Source organism: Protopterus annectens, chromosome 6.part0 (assembly GCF_019279795.1).
Source record: "Protopterus annectens isolate FY-2018-M chromosome 6.part0, PAN1.0, whole genome shotgun sequence".
Lineage (NCBI taxonomy): Eukaryota > Metazoa > Chordata > Ceratodontiformes > Protopteridae > Protopterus > Protopterus annectens.
In genome coordinates, this window is record NC_056737.1 from 46,353,688 (window position 1) to 46,378,809 (window position 25,122).

The window sequence follows — 25,122 nt, forward strand, 5'->3', positions numbered from 1 at the left end:
CTTCATCAAAATGAACCACTTGACAATGTTTCTCCATTTCTTATGCCATTAATGCAGAGAAGATATTGTCACACACTAAAATATTTATTAATGTAAGACCATTTTTGAACAATGTAAATATCATTTGGCAGATAGATTAATAGGCAGTTATTAAGCTCATGGCCTAAGTGAACTTTGAGAACTGCAGCCCATTAAAATTATGAGCCATTAACTGACCCAGTCAATAAATTAATACCACATGCCTTGAAGATGAATTTATGATTTAAATAATTTCATAGCTAAAATAGTATCCTCAGTTAGAATCTGCACCTATTACCAAATGTACTGCAAGGATCCATTCTTGTCCCCTCCCCTTCTCCATATATATTAACAAACTTCCTTGTGACCTCCCCCATCTCCCACTTATCATCTATACCGATGACATGACCATTTACCAATCGGGTCACTCTCATACCAGCATTCAGTACCAAATCCAGTCAGTCTTACATGAGGTCCAGCAATGGCTCATAAAGCATAAGCTACTTCTCAACCCCATCAAAACCAAAACTATGCTTTTTGGAACTCCACAGAAAGTTCAACAAGTACCTGCCTCTTTAACTATCTTTGATCTAGATAACCATGCCATAGATACAGCTTCAACCTTCAAGTACCTAGGACTATGCCTTGATCAATCACTAAACTTCCATTTCCACATAGACAAAGTGGGAGCCAAAATAAGCTCCCTCTTATTCTGGGCCAAAATATCTCCTCATTTCTATACAAACTGGCCAGGGCAGTCAATGGCAAAGGAGTTCTCCTTTCTCAACTTGAATAAGGGCTCCCAATTTTTGTTTCTCCCGCTAAGAAAAACATTGCTACACTCCTATCTCTAACAGCATTTGCTCGCCTTCCTGTGAGCATCACTTTATCACCCTATAAAAAGTCAAATGGCTACCCCCATAAAACAAAGATCTAACCTATTTTTAGGATCCCAAATCTACAAACTACAGAAACTATATACATTTATTCCCCTTGCAGCTAGACTATAAGAAAAGGCCTCCTCATACAACCTGAGACACTTTTCACAAGCTACACCAACTCTCATTACCCCTAGAACCAAACTCCACAACACTACACATGCTTTGTCCTCTAAGGCACCTACTCTTTGGCATGCTGTCCCCATCAAGATTAAAGAATCTTCAGCACTTATTACAAATTCAGAGGACTACTCAAAAAGCACTTTATCTAAGCCAAGTGCTCCTGGTTCAACACAGGACATATTACCTAAACTGTCTTATTTCTGAGTCTCTTCTCTCTCAAGATTCATAAAAGACTGACCTTCTTTAGAAACTGATCTATGTATTGTATGTTATACTCTGCTTGATCATACGTTGTACTGTGCTTGTTCACTGGAATATATATACTCTGTGTTTTTTTACATAATTAGTCTGAATTATTATGTTATTGTTTATATTTCAGTATTTTTTGTTTGTGAAATGTTTTATATATTTCCCAGGCTGAGCTTGAAATTGGTCAGTATTGCACTATCCACTTAAACAATTATAAATAGATAAATGATTACTCATCCACTTATTGAGACTACATTTTACGATAGCCATTTTATTACTATGCTTGAAATGCAGAGGGAATCTGTTCAAGAAATCAAGAAATGCGTTGGATTATGTATCTATCATGCCAGCTGATGTGACAATGGAGGTTAATGTTTTTAATTTGGGTAATCATAGCACTGCTAGTTCTGTGGAGGTAAAAAAAAATCAAAAAGGGCAAGGTCTTTCATAGTAAGAAAATCTAGGCATAGGTTGTCATGTAAGAACCTGTATGAAACAGAGTACAACAAAGTGAGGGTAAGTAATATGTCTAGGCAGCTGGGAGTGCTTTGCAGCTTTCTTTGGCAGGAATTTTTTTGCCCCTTCAAGTCAGACTACATGTTTAGAGTAGTACATTAAAAATGCAGGATTGTATCTAATGATAGGTCCAATGAGGGATGCATATAGTAGAACTATAACTTCCTTAGATCTGGAGGAGGTGTTCCTCAACATTAAATGTGCTAAGTGTAGTCATTTCCTAACATGATAATCAAGTCATCTAATTTATAACATACACGCCACGATCTAATGACTGCTTTATTAGTGAGGGGAATACCTTTGATATGGCATGCGTGGGGCTGCATGATTTCCCAAAAATAACAACACTACATTTTTTTGTTGCTAAGAGTGCCCATGGTCATTATGGCAGGCATTTGTCTGACTGAGCCCTTTTTTGGAATGCGAGTGTCAGAAAGGGAGCTAACGACAATCCCCATTTTGCAGTCATCAGCAAACTTCATCAACCATAATACCTTAGCTTATGCTTTTGTATTTGACAAGTAGATACAAAAGAGGTTGGTGCTCACTGTGGAACCTTGTAGGATCATCATTTGAAACTTTTTTTTTTTTGGAAGATGTTCACCCAACGTTTTAAGTGCTGTTTTTATCAATGAGCCAATTAGCAAATCAAGAAATATCATAAGAGTTTGTCTTACACTAAGTGAGTCTTTCAAAAGTACCTGCATGAAGAGTGATATTGAATGCCTTGGACATGTCCAGGTATGAAATATAGATGGTCTGACTCTCTTCTAGGGCTTTGGTAACACTTTCAAAGAAGTTTACCAGATACTTTCACAAAACCAAACTGATCAGGATCTGTGGTCTGAAGGTTGTCCATGTTGTTATTTATGGACCTCTGTATGGCTGCCTTCCATGATCCTGAAGATGAGGTCATTGAGTTGTATGATAGTCACCAGGGTTAATAATAGGTTAGCCTTATGCAATAGCAACATATAGCCATTCATTACCCTAAGGAACATAACCATTGCTGAGGGTTTGGATAAGGAGGTTTAGTAGGGACTGGCTGCTTTGCTTTGTAATGACTAGAAAACACCAGTTATGTTATCAGGGCCTGAACTGGTGTTCCTGGTTCTGGACATGGCAGACAGGACCTCGTCTAGAGTGATATTAGGGAAGGGTCTCCAGCTTGAATAAATGAAATGAAGTTCAAGCTGACTTTGTTAGCCAAGCTCTTGAGGATACATTTTGAATCTGAGTAGGTGGTATCATTGAGTATTAGCTCAGGGAAGTTCTGTGAGTTGCTTCTAATTTTCCTAGCACAGCCAAAGTACACCTTGTAATTGCCTTTTGTCACAGAGGAAGCTTTAAGACAATAACTGGCCTTATACTTCTTGATTATATATTTGCGGGTTTTTCTTATCCAGTTTAAGTCCTTGTTACAGTGGACTATGGATATATATTACAAAGAGCTAGCAGTCTCTTCATTTTGTTATAAAGTTTATTAATATTTATACTTTAATAGATTAGCATGATTCTCCTTATACTGAGTAGCCTACAGGTTGCTCAGAGGTGACCTGTCTCTCACTTTTTGACCTTCTATTTATTCACAAAGCCAGTGGCACTGCAAACACCTGCACTAGGGACCTAAATCTATACCAACAAAAAACAAGACTCATTGGAGGGATAGGTTCATAACTCAGTGTATTCCCAGCCTATGGAATAAGTACCACTTTGACTACCTTTCAGGCTAGTCTTGATGATTTGATGGATGAATACAGATTTTCACCCAGTCATATTCACTTTGGGAGGTGAGCACTGTTAATTTTTTGAAAAGGGAGGCAATAACTGTCAAGTGTGTGTGCTTAAAAGTATATATGACTAGGCATGTTATGGTTGCCAAGTTCCCTTGCCTAGTACTGCTCCTATATTTTTATTTGAGAACAACCATACAAATTTGGTTTTTAACTTGCCATTTCATTTGAAATGGAAGGGAATAATTATCTTGAAGAGAGCAGAATTCAGATAACATTCAAAAATTACATGGCTAGGGGGCGTGGCCAAGGATGAACACAGGATAGCAGCAGATTTCTTCAGCTCCACCAATTTCATTACACTGACAGGAATTAATTACTTAAAAATTAATTTTTGAAATAATTTTCTTTCTAAATATGTTTGTTTTATATAGTTCTTGAACTATATCTAAAAAAGAAAGGAAATCTTAACAATATTCCTGTCAGAAATCACTTTGGAAATTTTCCTGTCAGTTTATCAGTCTGAAATGAGTTCCAGTAAGACAAATTCTCAAGACTCCAGCATCAAGAAAGAACTTCAGTCTCCGATAATTATAATCCAGCAACTTACTGCTAAGATGGATAAAATGGATACTAAAATAGACACCTTCATAGAAAAAAACTACAAAACAAATAGACTTGTTACATATAGACCTGCAACAACAGAAGATCCAGATGACAGGCATAGAAGAAGCTGTGAATGACATGGAAAATAGAATACAAGAAGAGGAAACCAACATTGAGTTTCTGCTGAAACAAAATACACATTTACAAACAAAGCTGGATGACCTGGAAAATAGATCTAGGCAATAACATTAGGATTTTTGGACTGCCAGAAAATATTGAAGGTAACAATATTACTTCTTTTTAACAACATGGCTCCCTAAAACTTTAGACTTACCAGAAGCATTCTCTTTTGGTATCGAAGAGCACATAGATCTATAGCTAATACTAACTCTAACAAAACTATCCTAGATCAGTTATAGTTAGATTTCTAGCATCTTTGATAAAGAGATGGTTCTTAAATCTGCTTGGGCTAAAGCTCCTGTTAAGATTAATGAGACAACTGTGCGTTTTGACAATGACTATTCTTCCATGGTAATAGCTAAAAGAAAAGTTTTTCTGCCACTAATAAGGGAGCTTAAAAAGCACAGTTTAAAACATACCTTCTGTTTCCTGCCAAGCTTAAAATCTTCCTTCCTGATGGTCCTAAAATTTCGATGACTTAGACTCTGCTTTACTGTTTATCAAAAAAATAAGATTTTGGATAAAATAGAAGAAATGGAATGGGCTAGTCCTTCATTAAAGAGACTGGCAACTGAAACTTCGTGGAAGACTTCAGAGAAGAAGAAGAGACTAAAAAACAAATGATTTGTTCTAGGTTTTTTTTCTCTCATCATTTTATTTCATTATTAATCTTTTTAAATATAGTTCCTGCATTTCCAAGAAGCAACAAATATTTTGAAAAAGATTTAATCAAAGTTATTCTCTGTGTGCAAAGAAATGTTTTGTTTCATAACTAGTCAAAATATCTGGAGATTTAATGGCAAGTTGTGATTCAACTTGTTTCTCTTTCTGAAAAGGAGAAGTAAGGTCAGTAATTTGATACATTTTTTTCTTTATCTTTTTTTTTCTTCTCCTTTTCTTCTTTTCTTTGTTTAAACAATGGCATTCTATTTAGATTATGTAGTGGGTGAAGGGTGGGGGAAGGCAGGGAGAGAAGAGTAATGAAAATATGATTAATAGAATAATAACATATTTATTCCTTGTAAAACGTTTATATGTTCTTCAAATGCTATTCCTAATTATACTTTCTTGATTACACTGCTTATGCTTGTTTGTAAATAATCTGTCATGCTTTAACTAATAATAATTAGAACTAAATAATAGTAAATAATATGTTTTATTTTTAACTCTATTAATATAAACAGTAAGTAATATTCCATTGTATATACTTCTTATAGCTTTCTCTTACATTTTTTTATTTCTGCCTTACACACTTTTACTTTCTACTCTCTTTTTCTTTTCTTTATTAATATATAGAAATGCTTTTGATCATATAGACACAGTAAATAATAAGATGTGCATAAAAATTGAGTTGGGACAAAAATATTGAGTTTTATTACTTATTAATAATTTTGGGCTTAATTTCACTTACATAGAGGCTGTAATAATCTGTAAAATACATTGTGAAGGTTTTGTCATGTTTAGATGCATTTACACTGCTAAATGAATGTTTGTCACTAGTTTTTAATAAGTTTCCCGCCAAAATGTTAAGAGAGACAATCTGGGATGTGGGCTGTTTCATGCACAGTGTCCATGAGCTACTTCAAAAGCTTCAACTCTCAGAATTCTCACAGAGAAGCTGAAAGCAGCTAGTCTCACCTTTGACCTAGATATCACACTGACACATCACAGATTCAGCAATGACACTCTACCAGGAAATAGAAATGATACAAATGCGACTATGTGAAGGAAAATGAACTCTTTAACATCTAAATGTGAGTTATTTTATATAATTACTTAAATATCTATGTTATAATTCATAAAATATGTCAGTTATAATGAGTTTAAATGATACAGTTTCTTGTAGTAAGTAAATGTCTTATTTTAGAAGGCATAGAAAATGAAACATTTATTCAAGTGTTTTTGAAAATCTACTTAACAGCAGCTTAATAATCTGTATTAAAAACTTATGTTCCAAACATATACATTACTATAACTCATTTAATTCATCTGATTGACAAGCATAAATAAGTTTATAACTATATACTGGAAGAAATTGTCATGTGATATATTTTAAAGCAGTAGTATAGCATGGTTGTAAAATCTGGTTACTAAAATGTGTTTGTTGTGCATTATTTTGTATAAAGCAGACAAGCAAGTAAGATAGTGCTCAGTAAGGACATAACTCAGTGAGATCAGATATATATATATATATATATATATATATATATATATATATATATATATATATATATATGTGTGTGTGTGTGTGTGTGTGTGTGTGTGTGTGTGTGTGTGTGTGTGTGTGCATATGTATATATATATATATATATATATATATATATATATATGTATATGTATATGTGTGTGTGTGTGTGTGTGTGTGTATGTATATATATATATATATATATATATATATATATATATATATATATATATATATGTGTGTGTGTGTGTATGTGTGTGTGTGTGTATGTGTATATATATATATAGATATATATATATATGTGTGTGTGTGTGTGTGTGTGTATATAGATATATATACATATATATATGTGTGTGTGTGTGTGTGTGTGTGTGTGTGTGTGTGTGTGTGTGTATGTATATATAAGTATTTCTGAGAATCTGCATAACTATGCAGTATGATTTATAACAATTTCTATGAATACAATACTTTATTTTATTGACAATAATGAGTTTGAGTAAATGCTCATATACAAGCAATTCAAGGTTTTTTTTGGAAGCTGTTAATTGCATTTACATGACAGAAAATAGATGCATCTTAATATATGTAATGTCTGAATCATATTAGCCAAAGTTTTTGATTTAAATGAATGTTAGAACTTATTTTTCTCTCCTCTTGATTTCTAACATCAAGATTATTTGAATGCTATTTGAATACAAGTGTTTTATATTACATGGATGTATATAGTAGTATGAACAGTTTTTAAAAAAAAAAAAAAAAAAAAAAGGTTTATTTTAGTTTATATAATGCTGTTTTACCAAATGTGTAGTCTTGTCTTGCTAGATAATTGAATTGAAAACTGTTAACCTCAGTTAAATATAACTAGTATTAAATTGATAAGGTGGTAGCTGAGGTACTGCTGCTTAGGGTAGGGGGTTAACTTGAGTGGTAAATACTACTCTAAGTTGGAGTTTATAACTCCAGGCTGGATGCAAGGTTTAATCCTTACATTATTTTCACTTGTTCATTGTTATTTGTATATAGTTTTGACATCCACAATATATTTTGTACATTCATTGTCACTACAAACAAAATTGAATCCTATACGAAATCCCATAAGAGATTCAATAAATACAGCTATATTTAAAGGTACACCTAAAGGAGGAGATGTAACATTACTTATCTTGTTATTTGTTATTTTGATCATAAGATTCTTAAGTTTTAAAAATGCCAAATGACATCTTTAAAAGGAATTTCTTTAAACATTAATGGATTGAATAATCCATGTAAAAGGGCAAGCCTAATAAGATACATTAATTTACATAAGGCCAACTTAGTCTTCCTGCAAGAAACCCATCTTTTGATATTGATAAACTAGCCACAAACAAATATACAGTATTGGTTAGTTCAGAGCACACTCAGAAAAAAGAGGAGTGGCTATTTTATGGAATAAAAGTATGCCCATTCCTAAAACCATTAAGTCTTATCAGGATGACAAAGGAATGTTTTGTATGGTTACAATACAAATTAATGGGAAGACTTACACTTTAATTAATGTATATTGGATACCTGGAATTGGTATTAATACAGTGAAACATCATCTTGATAAGATCATATCATTCTCTATAGGAGATATTATTTTAGCTGGTGACTTTAATTGTATACTACATGAAAGTGATACTACCACTATAGGGAAAAGAAGAATTACATCTAATGCAAAACATTTAAATGATTTTGCTAATTCTTATCATTTGAATGATATTAATAATCAGATAGATTCAAAGTCATTACCATACACCTTTTTTCTAACAGATACAAAACTTATTCAAAAATAGATAGGGTCTTTATTTCTAACCAGATGGTAACAGATTTAATTAATTCCAAAATCATTTCATGTCCTATATCTGGTCATAATTCAATTGTTTTTGAATTCATGATAAAAATACTCATAATGTTCAGATCAAAAGGATACCAGCATACTTAACTCAACTAAAAGACTATAAAGAATATATACTTTCAGAAGTAAAACATTTTTTAGACATAAATAATACTCCTGAAGTCTCCATTGTTTATGTTTGGGATGCCTTAAAATCATATCTATATGGACAAAGTATCAGATGGTATAATAATAAAAGGATATCTTGGGATAAGGAATTGTTAGATATTCAAAGTAAATTAGACTCTTATAAACATAATAATAAAGAAAATATTATGGACAAGAAAGTTATTGAAGAAATAAACAAACTAAATGAGAAATACAAAGAAATTTTAACTCATAAAGTTAAAATAACTTTAGAAATACAAGTTTTGTCTTATTCAATAAGCCCCAAATACTTACATAGACTTAAAAATAAAACAAAAAGATTGAATAAACAAAACCATATCAAGGAAATCTTTTCTCTAAGGAAAAAGAAGAATGTTTCTAGTATAACAGAAATACTAGATGAATTTAGAAATCACTTTCACAAAATTAACCATAATAACATTAACATGGAACCTAAAGATAAAATAAAGGAGTTTATAACCACAAACATGAATAAAAAGCTTAATAAACAACAGATTAAACTATTGGACAAGAGTATTTCATATACAGAAGTTATTACACAAATAAATAAGCTTAAATCAAACAAAGCACCGGGTAATGATGGTATTATACCAGAGATATATAAAATCCTTTCTAAAAGTACATATTCATTAATACATAAGGGTTTTATTTTGGCCCAAACTGAGTTAATAACCCCCCATCTTGGCAATATACATTTATTTCGCCAATTTTAAAACCTAATAAAGATCCAACTAGATGTACTTCATATCGGCCCATCTCATTACTTAATGTTGATTATAAAATGTTTATGAGTATCTTTGCTGATAGATTGAAGACAATCATTCCCGGCATTATAGATATAGATCAGACGGGCTTCATTGTAAATAGAAATACTTTTGATAATATAAGAAGAACTTTAACATTAATAGATTTTGCAAATAGGAAAAAGAAAGATTTAACACTTATTAGTCTTGATATAAGTTCAGCATTTGATTCAGTAAGTTGGGACTATCTGTTTACCTTAATGAAGTGCGCAAACTTCTCAGATGCATTTGTAAATCTAATTGAGCATTTATACAAAGGAACGTTGGCTTATATTAAGGTAGGAACATATGTTTCACAAAAAATACCCATTCTTAAAGGTACAAAACAAGGATGACCACTTTCTCCACTATTATTCACTTTAGTAATGGAGCCTTGGGCTAATTTGATCAGAAACAGTACTGACATAGAGGGTTTTGAAATAGATGAAAATACAACATCCAAAATTCAACTTTTTGCAGATGATGTTCTAATTACATCAGCAGGATCTAATTCTTCTATGCAGTCTCTATTTGATAAAATGACGAATTTTAAAAGTATTTCTGGTTTAATATTCAATGAAGAAAAAACTAAAATACTACCTATATATACACGAAAAAATATTCTCATTAGTGATTTTACTAAATATGTACCCAATTCAGGTCAGATAACTTATTTAGGTATAATACTATCTAAAGATATTAAATCTATTATATATAATAATTATAATACCTGTTTTCTTAATATACAAAATCTTTTTAATACCTGGAATAATATGTTTTTTACTATGGAGGAGAGACTTACAATTATTAAAATGATAATATTCCCCAAGATTTTATACTTAATACAATCAATAATACTTCCACCTACAAAAATAATTATCAAGAAACTGAATACACTAATGTTAAATTTCCTATGGGCACCTAATAGACCTAGGATTGCATTAAAGAAACATACTAATAGCTGGTCTCAAGGGGTATTTCTTTTCCAGACTTTAATTTATATACTATCTCTTCTATTGTAAAAGTTATTACTTTATTAATAGATCAGTCATATGTCACAAAATGGAAAGATTATTGGAAGCTAATTAGTATGCACTTCATGAAAATCTCCTTAACACATAAAAATATGATTGTAAATAACTCCATGTTATGGTTACTAAAGGAATTTTGTTCTTCACCTATTACACCTAAACATATGGTTTGTTACCCATTAAATATTATTATTAGTTATCGTAACTTTATATTCATGCACCCTAAGTATAGGGAATGGAATTTTATTGTATTCCTATAATGTATACTCAGGGTATGCTTTTGTCATCTACTTCTGAAGGAACTCATTTAACTATAGATAATGATCTAAAGTACTGGTATCAGTTGATATCTGATAATAAAGTTAAAAATCTAGATTTCTTAAAACAAGAATTTGATCTAAGAGAAACTTGCTGGTTAGAGGTTCAGACCTTTAGACAACATCTCATTAATAAAATAGATCTAATGTCTATAACAGTTAAAGAATCTATTCCAACACTGATTGATTACTTGATATTAAATTTACAACATAAAGTTTCTGATAAAGGTAAACTTTCATACATACATAAAATTATCAGACAAGAAACTTTTACAGTGTAGATTCATACTGGAATTATTTCACTTCTATTAATGGGGACCCACCAAATCAACAAGATAAACAATATATATTGGAATCTGCTTATAGAACTACGTCTTCCATTGTCTGGAGACTTTATACATGGAAATTTTTACATAGATCTTTTTATACACTTTTGATGATGAATAAAATAAATAATAAAGATAATTTATGTAAGAGATGTAATGTAGAAATTAATGCTGACTGGGCTCATATGTTTTATGACTGTATAAAATTGAAAGAATACTGGAAGTCAATTAATGAATTTTTGCAGGCTCTTTTTACAGATAATTTCATTATTTCTAAATCTCTTATATTATTCAACACACCTGTACCTCAAAGTGGTAAAAACGTTAAGCTTCCCTTGTTATGGTCTATTCTAGCAGTGGCTAGGAAAATAATAACTAGAAATTGGATTTCAGATACACCTCCTTCATTCAATGAATTTAAAAATGTTATGAATATAGTGTGCCATATGGAAATAAACACAATTAGGACAAGAACAAATAGAAAAACATCTTATTATATTGTATGGGATAATTTACAAAATTTGTTAAAAAAAATTTAATTTCAATAGCATGGTATTTTAGTTTAATTAATTGATCTGATTGTAGTGGATGTCTTTGTAAATACTTTAGTTGTTTTGTTGAATATTATAATAATACCTATTTTTAATTACTTGTATAAAATTGTTATGATATTTCTCTTATATGTTAAAACAATAAACCTGTTTTGAAAAAAAAATTACATGGCTATGAAGTTAAGGATTTTGTAATATTTTTATTTTTTCACATAAATATCCAACGTGCTTTAAAATGCACGCTAGCACAAGGAAATGAAATCATGTGGAGATATAACTCATTTTTATGTGTGTTCATAACAGAGCCATTCCTCAGAGTTAAGTAGCCAAAATATTAAAATTATTTCACTACACGTTGCACTTTTAAATGAGAAGCATTCATTCCTATTACATGGAAAGAAGCATCAGCTGCAGAGTTTGAAGAAAATGGAATTATTGTAATAAAGAAATTAGTAAATAATCATGAAGCAGAAGGACAGGTAATGTCCAAGCCACTAGATGCTCTGTGATCAAGCCTGAGGGACTGAAATTTCAGGACTGTGAGGTTCAGAATTTTACTTGTGCAGAAGGATAAAGATGGAAGTGCATTTTTAAGTGAAGAGTATCTGCAGAATGAAAGGTTCAGAGTGAAGTGATGCTCCTGTGCTATGCTTTAGACAGGGAATGGTTTGTGCTCAAAGAAATGTGGTACTTGTTTGGTTTTGTTTCATGTGGCCAACGAGTGAAGTATGTGCTAAAACATTATGAAGGTGGGTCATGGTATATAGAAACTGGGAGGAGTCTGGCTTTTGATCAGTCAGGTCCTACTTATACAGAGTATCCTTTGCATACCCCTCTGTTGTTACTAATTTGGGTGACTGCAGGAAACTCGGTTGCATCACCCATCATATGTTTGGTATGGCCAGCGCATTGTAGGGGAGCAGTGCCTGTTTAGCAACATCACCAACAGAAGGTGACTTCTAGGAAATGGACAGAAAGCAAATGAGCAGTTTTATATGATACATATTCTTGCCTACTAAGTGGTCCACATCACCAATTGAAGGCAAGGCAACAATACATGTCTATTTTTTCATATTTATCCTGCTTCTTTGTACTATTATTGGTTTGCCTGTGGTCCTTTTGAAATTGCTAATAACTGAACTAATTTTGTTTACCTTTTTATGTTTTACTTATTTTGTTCAGACATGCATTCTGTATCTTGATTAAATTGATCCTTCAAATCCATTGGCATAGAGCGATAAGTCCCTAATTGCAGGCTAGGGGATCCAAGTTTGATTAGTGCCTTGGGTAACTCCGGAAGCTGGCCAGGTAGAAAGAAATAACACGGCTTTTCTCATCTTTTCCTGGGGCAGGAGTAGGGATGTAGAGTTGTTACTGTTAGAGGTGAGTTGGCAAGAACTAGTGGGGTTTCCTCCCCATACAGAACCATTACCCGCACATACTTAACGTAAGCCTTGCATATATGTGGGAGGTAAGTCTTAAAGGCAAATGCTTTGTATAGCACACAATATGACTTTGCAGATGAACACCCCCTTTCCCCCACCCTCTAGATTGATTTTCAATCTCCGTCCCACCCTGTCAAGAGAGCGTCACATGGAGGGTAGTACTAGGTGTGTGAGCTCGCCCCTTATTAGCAAGTTTCCCCATACTCTTTTGATGCTTTCATTGAGGCCACACTCAGGGGATAGTATGAGGAGTGGAGGTAGGGGATATTGAGGAGGTCACATAGTGAGCTGATGTCCAGCAGCAACATGGGGGGGGGCAAAAATAAGTAGCTGCCAGTTTCATAACTGTATCCTCCCCTGTATCCCCTACTAGTGCTCCAGGATGCAACCCTTCACTGAAAAGGCCTCACAGTCCCTCAGAAATTAGTAACAGGAGCCTGCTTTCCAGTTACAATGGAGTATTAAAGACTGTGCAGGAGAAGAAGATGGGAGACAGAAACAATATTTTGGTAATAGCTGGTTAAAATCAACAGCCTTGAGGAGTAAATGTGCAATAATATGCCTGCTGCACACTAGCATACATTTCCACATGTGTGACACTCCTGGTCTGCATAAAAGCAATAATACGACCCATATCTTACCTGTAGCATAAGAGAGCAGGCCCTTGATCACTTGTATTATGATTAACAAAGGGTTATAAATTACAATTAACATGCATGCATGATAAACCCAAGATACAAGTGAGAAATTTGTTCACATGTCTGAGAGCTTGCAAGTGAAGTGAAAACCAGCTAATACCTTGTTGGTTGGTGATATTGCACAGAATATACAAATTATGTGTATAGTATGTTCACATTATTTCAAAATAATTATATTAATCTGCAGAACTAAGTTTGTTAGATGGCTAGTATCAACTGGAAAGTTGTGTGTCTTAATGTTGAGTATCAGAAAGCAGCATTTGCTTACCTGTAGGTCATACAGCTTTTATTATATTTATTCAGAAATTAAATTGCTCCCAATATGTGTAACTGTTTTACCAAACAAGTGTATCAGAGGGTGTGCTCATGACATTTCCATGTTTTGCTGTCATTTTAAATACTCTCCTGATTGCATAGATCTCCCAGTGTGATACTAACACACTCCATTTTTGCATTATTAGCAGAATTATGGAATATATTTCTTATTTTTAATACATTTTTGCAAACACTTGTTGATAAGAATACATTTTTGCAAACATTTCTCAATAACTCAACCCCTGCATAATTTTTTCACAGTGCATGAAAAATGAGATCATATTCAGTTTACTGTTCATATCATTTAATATCAGAAAAATATGAATATTCATAACTTGTACATCAAATGGTTGTATATGTGGATGTGTTTGTCTTATACAAGTTCTGAAATCCCATTTTTGTGCAGGATTTTAACCATGGTTCTGAACTTGTAGTTATGTCTGGAATATATAGTGAAACTTAGATGTGTAGATCCATTATTTTATTTTGGATACCACAGGCTTTAATGTGACATAAGTGAATACTATAAGGGCACCATTAGATTGTTCCATTAGGGTCATTCAGTAGAGCCCTTGACAAACCCAAACTGAGATGGAAGTAATGTTTGAGGTTCCCTATGTCCTGACTGATTAATTCCATGATAAGTCTTTCTATTTCTTTCCATATGAGGCTGGCGAGACATATGGGTCTGTAACTGCCTGGGTCTGTGGAAGGGCCTCCTTTACGCAGCAGAATGACTGCAGTTGTTCTTCATTCACTTGGTACAAAACCTCAGTGGAGACTGAGATTGAGCAGTGTTGTTAGGGTTGTGGCTGATGCAGTATTTTTATATTTTGGTAGCACTTTTAGGTCTTGGTCTTGTGTGATAGCTGTGATTTTATGGAGTTAGTGTGTTAGAATGATTGGACGATGTGCATGAGAGGGTGAGCGGTAATAATGTGGGCTAAGAACAAAACAAGACAAGGTATAGTTAGAGTTTCTATTATGATTAGCAATTTGATTTCTCTAATTGAATCGGACAGTGAATGTACTAGAGTCTGTTAAGTACTTTAGTGTGTTATTGGTTGGTTGAATAGATTACTGTACGGTGTTAAATGGTTCAGTTAAGTGTAACTTTGGTGACAGGGTGGGTTATTTAAATGTTCAGCTCCAGGGGTGATGAATAAAGGAGTGTGACAGCTTAATGCTCAAACCCTAGCATCAACATGAAACAGACCAGCTTTGTGTTTGTTGAAATAAAACAAGTAAGCTAAGGCAGTTGGTAATAAAAGACTGTATTTTCTGTGTTTATGTTGTGGTGAATCGTTTGCTATAAGAAATGACTGAAAAAAGTGGAAGATGGACGGTATTTGCAGTTAATTTTACTCTGGCAATTAATGAGCTTCTTTCCTTTTTAAATTGTTCCCCAGGATTTAATAAAATCCGTGTAGGCACAGTGTAGCACCTACATGGAATGTTACTATGTCTGTGTACATGGTTCCCTTTCAGCAGCATGCCATGCATATTAATGATGGCATGTTGCCAAGGGAGAGCCAAGGAACATGGTTATTGAATCAGGGAAGGGAGTGGTGTAGTGATAACTGTGTCCACAGAGGTGTAAGAGACTCTCTGCACTGTGGTAGTATTTTATTATTATTTATTTATTTATTTTAAAAAGCATTTTTCATTGCGCAGACACAGCAATGCTAAGTGGCACCCACAGATAAGACAGCAAACACCTACCAGACATCTAAATATAGAAACTGGATGCCATTAATTATTTATTTAAATGTGATGTATAAGTGTATCTAAACGTGTTTGCACAGTGAGGTGCAGAGCTCAGCACTGCTTATATGTAGTTCAGTGGTATATGTGAAGGTATAGCAGATTTCTTCATATCCACATAGCTAAATGGTTTCAATGCAGTAGGTCCAGGGTTTGAATACATGGAAGGGAAATTAATATTTAATATTAATATACAAATTTTGTAGACTAATTTAATATATGGCCCCACTGTGCTCTGCTAAGTTCTGCTGAGACCTGCTAAGACTTGCTAAATGCCTGGTTTGTATGCTTCTAAGCTCCACTAAGACTACGGTTCTGCTAATTTTTGCACTTCTCAGCTCAGCTGCATTGGTTTGTACGGTGCTAAGTGACGCTGTGCTTTTTTTGTATGTTGCCCAATGATGGTTAAAGGTAGAAAACAGCTTATATTAAGTCCAACAGGCAGGAATACAGCAGAATCCATTGGAGATCTTCCTCTGATGGGTGCTATGGCTCGTGTTGTTGAAGGTTCACACTTTTGGGTGCAGTGTTGGGGCATTCTGGAGTCCAAGGTCATGGTTGGACTCCTAGTTAAAAACCATGAAGACTGGCTGCTGCAGGGAGATTTTCAGGGCTCAGAGTGTAAGGCGGAAGCCTGGGACCGGCTGGCCAGAGAACCCACCAGTGTTACTGGTATTCCCCACACAGGTGAGCAGTGTCATCACCACCATGATGACCTGAAATGAAGAAAGGGTGAACTCTTGGGCAACGGGGTCCAAGAAGCTCGGGCAGGAAATGCCATACAAGTATGTATGTAATTTTACCTCTGTTTCATCAATATCTAATCTGAATGTCTTCAAAACTGGTATGCATAATGGTGTGCTTCTCTCCCAACAGTTGCAGAAGAGAGGGCTCACAATGTTGAGTCACACACTGGGCGCCTGGCCAGGTTGCACCATGACTGTGGTGATTATGGATGTGTTATACTAACTGTAGAGAAATAAGCAAGAAAGGGTAAAGCATTAACTGCATGGAAGTATATACAATAAAGTATGTAGTGCAATAAATGTGGAATTAGAGCTGTATTGTAAGAAATTAATAATGCCAACTGTTTTGCAATTAAACATGATAGATAGCAACATAGCCTTCAACCAACATTTGTCCAAGGTAGTAAGAAGTTCCTTCTATGTTGCTCAACCTATAAGCAAGGACATACCATCTAGGTTGAGACAGGTCATCATATCACTGCACTCAGCCCTCATCAGACCCATCATAGAGTATAATGTCCCCTGCAGTATATTCTTGATCAAACCCATGCAGCAACTGGAATGTCAACAAAGGTTCCTTACAAGAAGAATATAGGCAGTAAACACAATGTCCTACTCTGATCAACTGAAAGTCCTGTCTCTTTACTCAGTATCACACAGACTTCTGAGATATGATCTTTGTCTGGAATACAAGGCATCACTGGACCCTGTTTTGATAAACCTTTTGTACATCCACAAAGCAAATAACATCAAAATTACTAGATTAAAAGACCTAAATAGGACATGTTGGAGACACAGATATGTTTCTCAGAGAATTCCCATTCTCTGGAACAGACTCCCCATCCATGTGAAGCAGAGTTCCTCCCTATCCCTTTTTAAGCACAACTTAGACCAATGAATGGGTAATTGGAAATTCACTCCTAGTCTGATGCCTATGTCTCTGAGGGACAGAGGTGGCAAGTAAATCACACACTATATAAATCAAATTTGTGGGTCACATTTGGGTTGCATGTCTAGGCTTATAAGGACCCTAGTGATAGTTAATCTGGTATACACCTATGAATTTATGAATGTATGAATCATTGACTTACACTGCTTAAAATCTTATTCAGTCTATATATAATAAGTCAAGATTTTCGGTCATACATAAGAATACAGATATTAGCTTATTTTACTGAGGCCTTGTTTCTTCTATTCAAGGCAAAGTGCACATTTTAATTTCCTAACTTATGGAGCAGAACAGAAATATTAAATCATCTAACATAAAATGAACCATAACTGTAAAATGAAGAGTTTTTCAACCTGCACGTTCTATCTGGGGGTTTGCCCTCACACTTCAGGAAACAATATGATTCTGAGGTTGTACTTACTTTCTTTCCTTTTTTTTTGCAAACAAATGAATTATTCAATTGACCGTGAGTATGATTTCAAAATTGCTGCATTTAGTCTGTAGGTGTATAGGTGTACATACCTTCCTTATAAGAAAAAAAGGAACTGTCTGTATTTTAAGGTTTTTGTTATGCGTTCTTTTTTATACTAGCTTGTAGATATTTAATTCTAGTTATAATAGAATCCTATAAATAACATTTTACAGCTCAGAGTATATCCATATGCATTTATTTCACTGTATTTTATTTTTGTGTGACCACTAAACATCCTGGGTCCCATTCCCCCAGGTAGGGCTAACCTTGTCAACAAAGTGTATATAAATAAATAAAATAAATATAGTTTATGATGCAATGGAAATAACAATGCTTTCAATGAGCAAATGTTTTAATTTTTGCCCTTTCTTGCAGTTTTTCATTTCTACTCTAGAGCAGTTATTTAAACTATGTACTGTCAAACAGAATAAAACTAATATAGGGACTTTTTTCCTATCACTATGAGACAAACATTCTATGAAAAATAAATAAAACAGAAACTAGTTGTTAATGCTTACCATACACATACAAACACATATGGATGTTTTTTTAGACTTGAATGACCTTGTGGATGAACAAAAAACAGAATATGTACAAATCAACTATGGCTAAAACCTGTACCCTTTAGTAAATGGATTACTTATTCACAAGTCCTAGACCAACAATTCTTTGATTTAAATGCTTGGTCATTCTGCATACAATTTAGTTTCTGAACTAAATCTGCTTCTTCAGGAAATCAAAAGCTTTAAATATTCTTTCTGAGCCTTTGTACCTGTAATAGTTGTACAAAATTGGGGTGTTTAATACATTTATAAATAAATGCATGCATCTAGGGTCTCTCTTTTAATTTGCCTTCCATTTTTCCACACTAGTTAAAGTACAGGAAGCATAATTTATGAATCAGCTTCAGTATCAATATTCAATGATTTTCTTGGCATATTCCTAAACAAACACATTCTAAATGCTAACAATGTCAAAATGTATACAGACACCATGGCCCTCTTAGCAACGCCAGTGTATGTAAAACACAAAATAGTAAATATACTTTATGAATATACTGAGTGATCACTGATGCCTACATTTCAGTCATTGTATCTTCTGCTTAAATGAAAACATTGCTCGTAGGAAAATAATTCCACTGATACATTTATAATGCCATCTAGGATAATAGAAATGTGAATTATGCCTAGAGAAGTACTTCAAGATTCACAATCCTAAATTTTCTAAACCAGAGTCAGATGTCTGCCATGTTCTAAACACAAAACTGCTAAAGTCTTTACTGTTCCTGTCACCTCTATATAGAAATTTGCCATGTGAAAAGTTGTTTTTATTTCTGTCTGTAAGATTATTTCTGGCATCAGTCTTAGCAATTCATGTTCATCAAATGCACAACATCCATACCTAGTCAGAAAAAAAATGAGTTTTTTTTTTTGGCAATTGAATACACCTTCCTGGGACAGCATGACAGGTAAGTCTCTTTCACATTTTTTAACTAGTAGCATCCTAAAGCCTCATCAGCTTTACAGAAATCATAAAATTCCAACAAGTAAAAGAAATATGTCTGGCTCAGTGGAACACTGTGGTGTGAGATACTGTGGTACTGACTATAGTTTCAGTTCTTATCTAAGGAGGATATCTCATAATACAAGATAGTTGTGCAACAGGAATATGAAATAAAGTTCCTTGACTACATTATGAACTAGGGACTGGCCACACACAGAAGCCAGATAAAAATAATATTATAAACCACTACTCAAGAACAAGACAATTCCCAAATATATGACAAAGCCAAACCCCAAGGAAGGCTTAGAACATTTTAATAAACAGTCATACAAATTCCAAGCACTGGCCACTTTCAAAAAAGAACACTTTGCTAAAAGTCTGCAAAAGTTTTAGCCTATTGATTTTTTAATCATTTTGTGTTTTAAATATAAGCATGTGATAATCAAAGTAATATGAAGTTGATATTTGCAAAGTGTAAGTAACAAATCAATAAATTGGTATATGTATTCCATAAATAAATATTCTGTCTACATACATACAATGTGTTAGGTATTTCTGTGGGCACTGAGTAACACAGAAGAGGGAAAGTAAATATTCTCAGTGACAACCCAGATAACACCTGAGTCATTGTAACAGTTGGCAGGCTGACTGAATTTGGATTCTAGATAATATGGGTTAATGCCAAAGCTATAACTTTGGTTTCTTGCCTTTAATTCTACGTGTACCAAAAATAAAACTTAGTAAGTTTGTTAAACAACTGATTTGCACTTTATCAGAAAGTTTTGAGTTTAAACATATTGCTTGTTTTTTTACATGATATTGCTAAACAACTTCTATATTTAAGAAACACTGGCTGCATAATCTTTATTCAAGTAGTAACTCCTAGACTTTTTACTTACTAGCAGAAATGCTGCATTATTTTATTCTTACAGAAGTTTTGTTTACTAAAATATAACTATAAATATTAAAGCTTGTATCTGTCACAATCACCATGCCAATATATGTCATCATCGTAAAATAAGTATTTTCTTACATTTTGCACAGAGCTGTATTGTGTAGCTCAGTAAAAGGAATCACATAGAGAGGTTCTCCCACTTGAAGTGAAAAAATCCCTCCAATATTAATGTCTCCTTTTTTGCTGAAACTATCGAGACTGAAGCTTTTAAGCTGACAGGCTGATCCAGCAATTTCTGCATTTGCAGAGGAAGTAACAGATACTATTAAAAATAAAGAGGGAAGGTGCAACATTTCATACAGAAAAAAACAGACACAATGAACAAAGGTAACACAAGGACAGACAGTACTAATTAAACAGGATATTGGAACGTAGGAGCTTCTGAAGAATTAACTGCTGTCCATGAAAACGTATAAGGTGTGTTACCTTTATCAATAGAGAAATGCAAACAATTCCCTTTTTAATTTTTTATCTGAGAAAGCATGAGGTAAACACTAAGAGAGAATCTGAAGATGGAATAGGAAAGAAAAACTGATTGAAAACCTAAATGTAAAATTTATTTTACATTTGTTGACCGGGCTAGTCTAGCTGGAGATATTTCCATTTTCAGTAGAGGCCCGAGGAGAAAAGCTCCACAGAAGTAAAAATACATACGGAAAAATCAACATACATAAAAATAAAACAATTAGTACACAGGTTAGTAATAACAAAAACAGCAAAACTCTTCAAAACTCTTCAATATAAATTACTACTACATGAATTAATTATATTTAAAATGATCTCTAAAATATATTTTTCTTCCATTCAAAATATAAAATTCACTTGTTACTAAAATATAGGGGCAATGAGAACACATACCACACTTAAAGTTACCTAATTTTCTATTAACTGGTCTGCTTCTATGGGAGCTTTCTAAAATGTTTTTAAAAGATCTGTCCTTTTTATACACTATTTTTGATGTTTTACACACTTTTTGGGCCACAATTTGATCAAATTGTAAAATTTCCCACTTATTCCTAATGGCCTCAACCACATTGTCAGAATCCAAATTGTATGTCATAGTAAAACTTAACCCTACCCCTTCTCTTGATACTTTATCTCTTTTGCACACTGTCATTAATCCATTTCCTGTACCTCCCAATAATGGTTGGTACATACCCTCTTGTCATTTTTTCACAACGTCTTCTCTGACATTGTTCAAAATTGTTTCAGGGTAGCCCCTCTTGGCAAACATTCCCATTATAAATTTCACCTCCTCCAAAAAATCACATTCTCTAGTAACCATCCTGGCTGCCCATAGCAATTGTCCTATCACAATGGACTTTTTCTGATGGTACGGGTGCCAACTTCCAAATTCCAAACAGGAATTTGAAAACGTGGATTTCCTATAAATTATTGAAGTCATATGATTTGCTTCAGTACTTATTCTTAAGTCCATATCTAAATATGAAATATTTGTTTTACTATAAGTATGAGTGAAATTTAAAAATTCTACTGTCATATTTATGCAAGCCAAGAATTTATTCAATTGGATCTCTACCCCTTTCCACACTAAAAAAACATCATCCAGAAATCTAGTGTAATACATAATATACTGCCAATATTCACTTGTCATTACAAACTCTTGCTCCCAATAAGACATGACATAGTTGGCAAAAATGGGGGGCACATGCCACCCCCATCACCACACCAGTAATCTGTCTGTAGTATTGTCGTTCAAAATACACAAAATTGTTTCTTAAAACCACCTCCATCAGGGTAATAAATTTATTCATTTGATCTTATTCATATATTCTGGTTTTGAAAAGCTGGAATTTCAACCAACTTAAACCCTGCTCATGGGGTATCATAGAAAAAAGATTACATACATCAGTGGTAACTAATATTATATCCTCCCCTATTTCAATTTTATTTAAATTTTCTAAAAATTGTCACGAATCCTTACATATATAGGGGAACAACTTAAACCCTTTCTGAAGTTGGACATCTAAATATTTGCTTATAAAACATGTTTTGGAGCGCTTGCCATCAACTATAGGCCTAAATTTTAAATCTTTTAAACCCTTATGAATCTTGTGTATTCCAAAAATATTAGATTTAATAGGGTATTCATTTCTCATATACTGATATTCATCTTTACTTATTTGCCCCTGAAACAACGTTTTCAAGAATACGTCTATTCTTTTATTAGTAATATGAATCTCATTAATGGAACTTTCTGCATATGTACCATCCATTAACAATATGTTCATACCATTGGAGTAATCACTCCTATTCATAATTACAATACCATTACCCTTATCTGGTTTCATTATTTGAATGTTCCTATCATTTGCTAAATCAAATAAAAGTACTTGCTCATCATTACTCAAATTTGTATTATATTGACAATATGCCTTTGTGAATTCTTCTTATATCCCTTTCACACATTTTTTCATACATCTCTATCAAATTACTAACAGGTGGATTAAATACATTTGGCTTCTTTAACTTAATTTCATTACAAACACTGTTGTCACAATTCATATTGTCAAACCAAACTTTCAAATTTAATTTCCGAATATACATTTTCAGATCTATTAATGTATCAGCTAAATTAGCCCTCCTACCCGGGACAAATGTAAGCCCTTTTCCAATAAATTTGCATGCACAGAATCTATGCGTTTACTAGAATAATTGTATACTTTGAAGACAATGCTGTATTAAATACCACTTGTGGTTCACCGAACTTTTTAGGAGACATCACTTTATCAAAACTACACAAAATTGAGTCCAAATCTCTACATTGATCTATCAGAATACTAAGTTCAACATCTTCATCATGTTCAATACAATATAGCATTTCATTAAATGGGTCACAATTCATAATAAAACTTTCATTGTGCATATTACAATTATCATTAATTCTTTCACCAATAGCACCATTTAACATTTCATTCACATTTAACTGTTCAATAAAATTATATAATGTCTCATTCTCACTGGTGACCACATCTTATACATCATTACAAAACAATTCAGCATTGTCACTCAGTAATTTATTGTCTGCATTTACTACAGGACTTACTTCATTAAAAATGTCCATTGCCATGTCCATTAACTCTTCCACTATTAATTGCAGTATTTTGAGTTTTTTGGCTTGGCCCCCTGTGTGACATAATCTCTCTGGTGATTTCCCATCTGCTGTACCTGCTGTTCCTTCCCTCGTAGTCTCTCTGACCGGTGAATGCCATTGTCTAAAGGGCATGCTTGTGCTGGAATACGTTGCCCCTGATAATTCATCTGGTTCGACGTCACTTCCTCTCCATCTGCTGGTTGTTCATTGGTCTCATCACCATGGTTACTCTGGTAACCCAGGGAAAGTGCATACACCTTCCCTTTTGAGTATTCCATCATATCCCTCTTAATTTTATTGATTTTACGATAAAATATACTTGTACAAGCATTGTCCACACTAGTGAAAATGTTGTCATAATTAGTCCGATAAATGTCAAACAGTAAATCACTTTGGATGAAGTTGTTCTTCTCATCAAGTTCTTTAACTAAAAAATCCATAGTCTGTTTAATGTATTTGACCATAAGTTTCATCAATTCCAGCCCCATATGGTCAAACAAAACATGCAAGTCATTAACAAATTCCAAATTATTTTCGGCATCATTAGGGCATTTCCACAGTCGCAAACCACGAGGAACTTGTTTTAATTCAATGTTCCTTTCTACATATGAATTTTCCAATTGCAGCTTCTTAAAGGTCAAAAGATCATTCTCAAACCCATTAAGTCTATCTGCTAAAGTCTGGGACTGCTGCATACCTTGTATACTTTGACCCTTATCGTTACAAAAGTCAAAGTTATTATTTTTCCAGGTTTTCAATCCCTCAGTTGCGTTAATATTTTCCCCTTGTAGCCTACTGGAATTATTCCTTAGATGTATGTATTCAGTAATTAGAGTGGACTGCTTCAATTGTATACCCTGTGTAGGCTGTACTGGCTGGGTTAAGGGGCAGCCCAAGCTACCAAAAATGTTACCAGTACTACCTTGCTGTTTGTCCATAATAGATTTGATCTGCGATGTATGTTCAGCTAACTGCTGATTAATCTGCTCCAACAAACCTGCTATTTCACTACTGGAGCTGGAACTAGAATTCTCCATGCTGCTGTACCAACCAAACAGATAGACAAAGTGACACCAAACTGAACCAAAAACTAAGTAATGAAATGGCTGAAGACACCGCAGCAGTTGAATCCAATTTTATTCCACAAGACAATAAAAATCTCAGGTTAAGCGCTTTCTTCCCACTTAATAGGGGACTTCATCAGAACAAATTAAACTTCCCTATCCAGCCTTTTTATATACACATTACTCCACCAATTAAATACCTTACATTAACATAATCAATTATTTAAAGCAATAGCCTACATAAGCAATCCATGTAAATGTGAATGAAAAACATTTTTACATATAAAAATCACATATACAAATTCACAAGTTAAAAAACTAATAATTTTACATGAATATATATATATATATATATATATATATATATATATATATATATATATATATATATCATAGCCCAATAAAATTCCTCAATTTTAAAACACTAGAAATGCTAACATTTTCATTAATACCTGGGTGTTGAGTTGCATCCAGCTGCAACTGCCATTTAAGTTCAC

At 33.5% G+C, this 25,122-nt stretch overlaps 1 protein-coding gene across 1 annotated transcript in view; it reads right to left on the bottom strand.

Moving 5' to 3' along the window:
• LOC122803761 (extracellular calcium-sensing receptor-like) overlaps window positions 1–23,378 on the bottom strand; it is a 158,203-nt gene extending 134,825 nt beyond the window's left edge. Inside the window, exon 1 of the mRNA XM_044073452.1 lies at window positions 23,131–23,378. Within this exon, the coding sequence (XP_043929387.1) occupies window positions 23,131–23,378 (248 nt within the window). The remainder of the gene's footprint in view (window positions 1–23,130) is intronic.
• Between the last annotated feature and the right edge of the window lie 1,744 nt (window positions 23,379–25,122).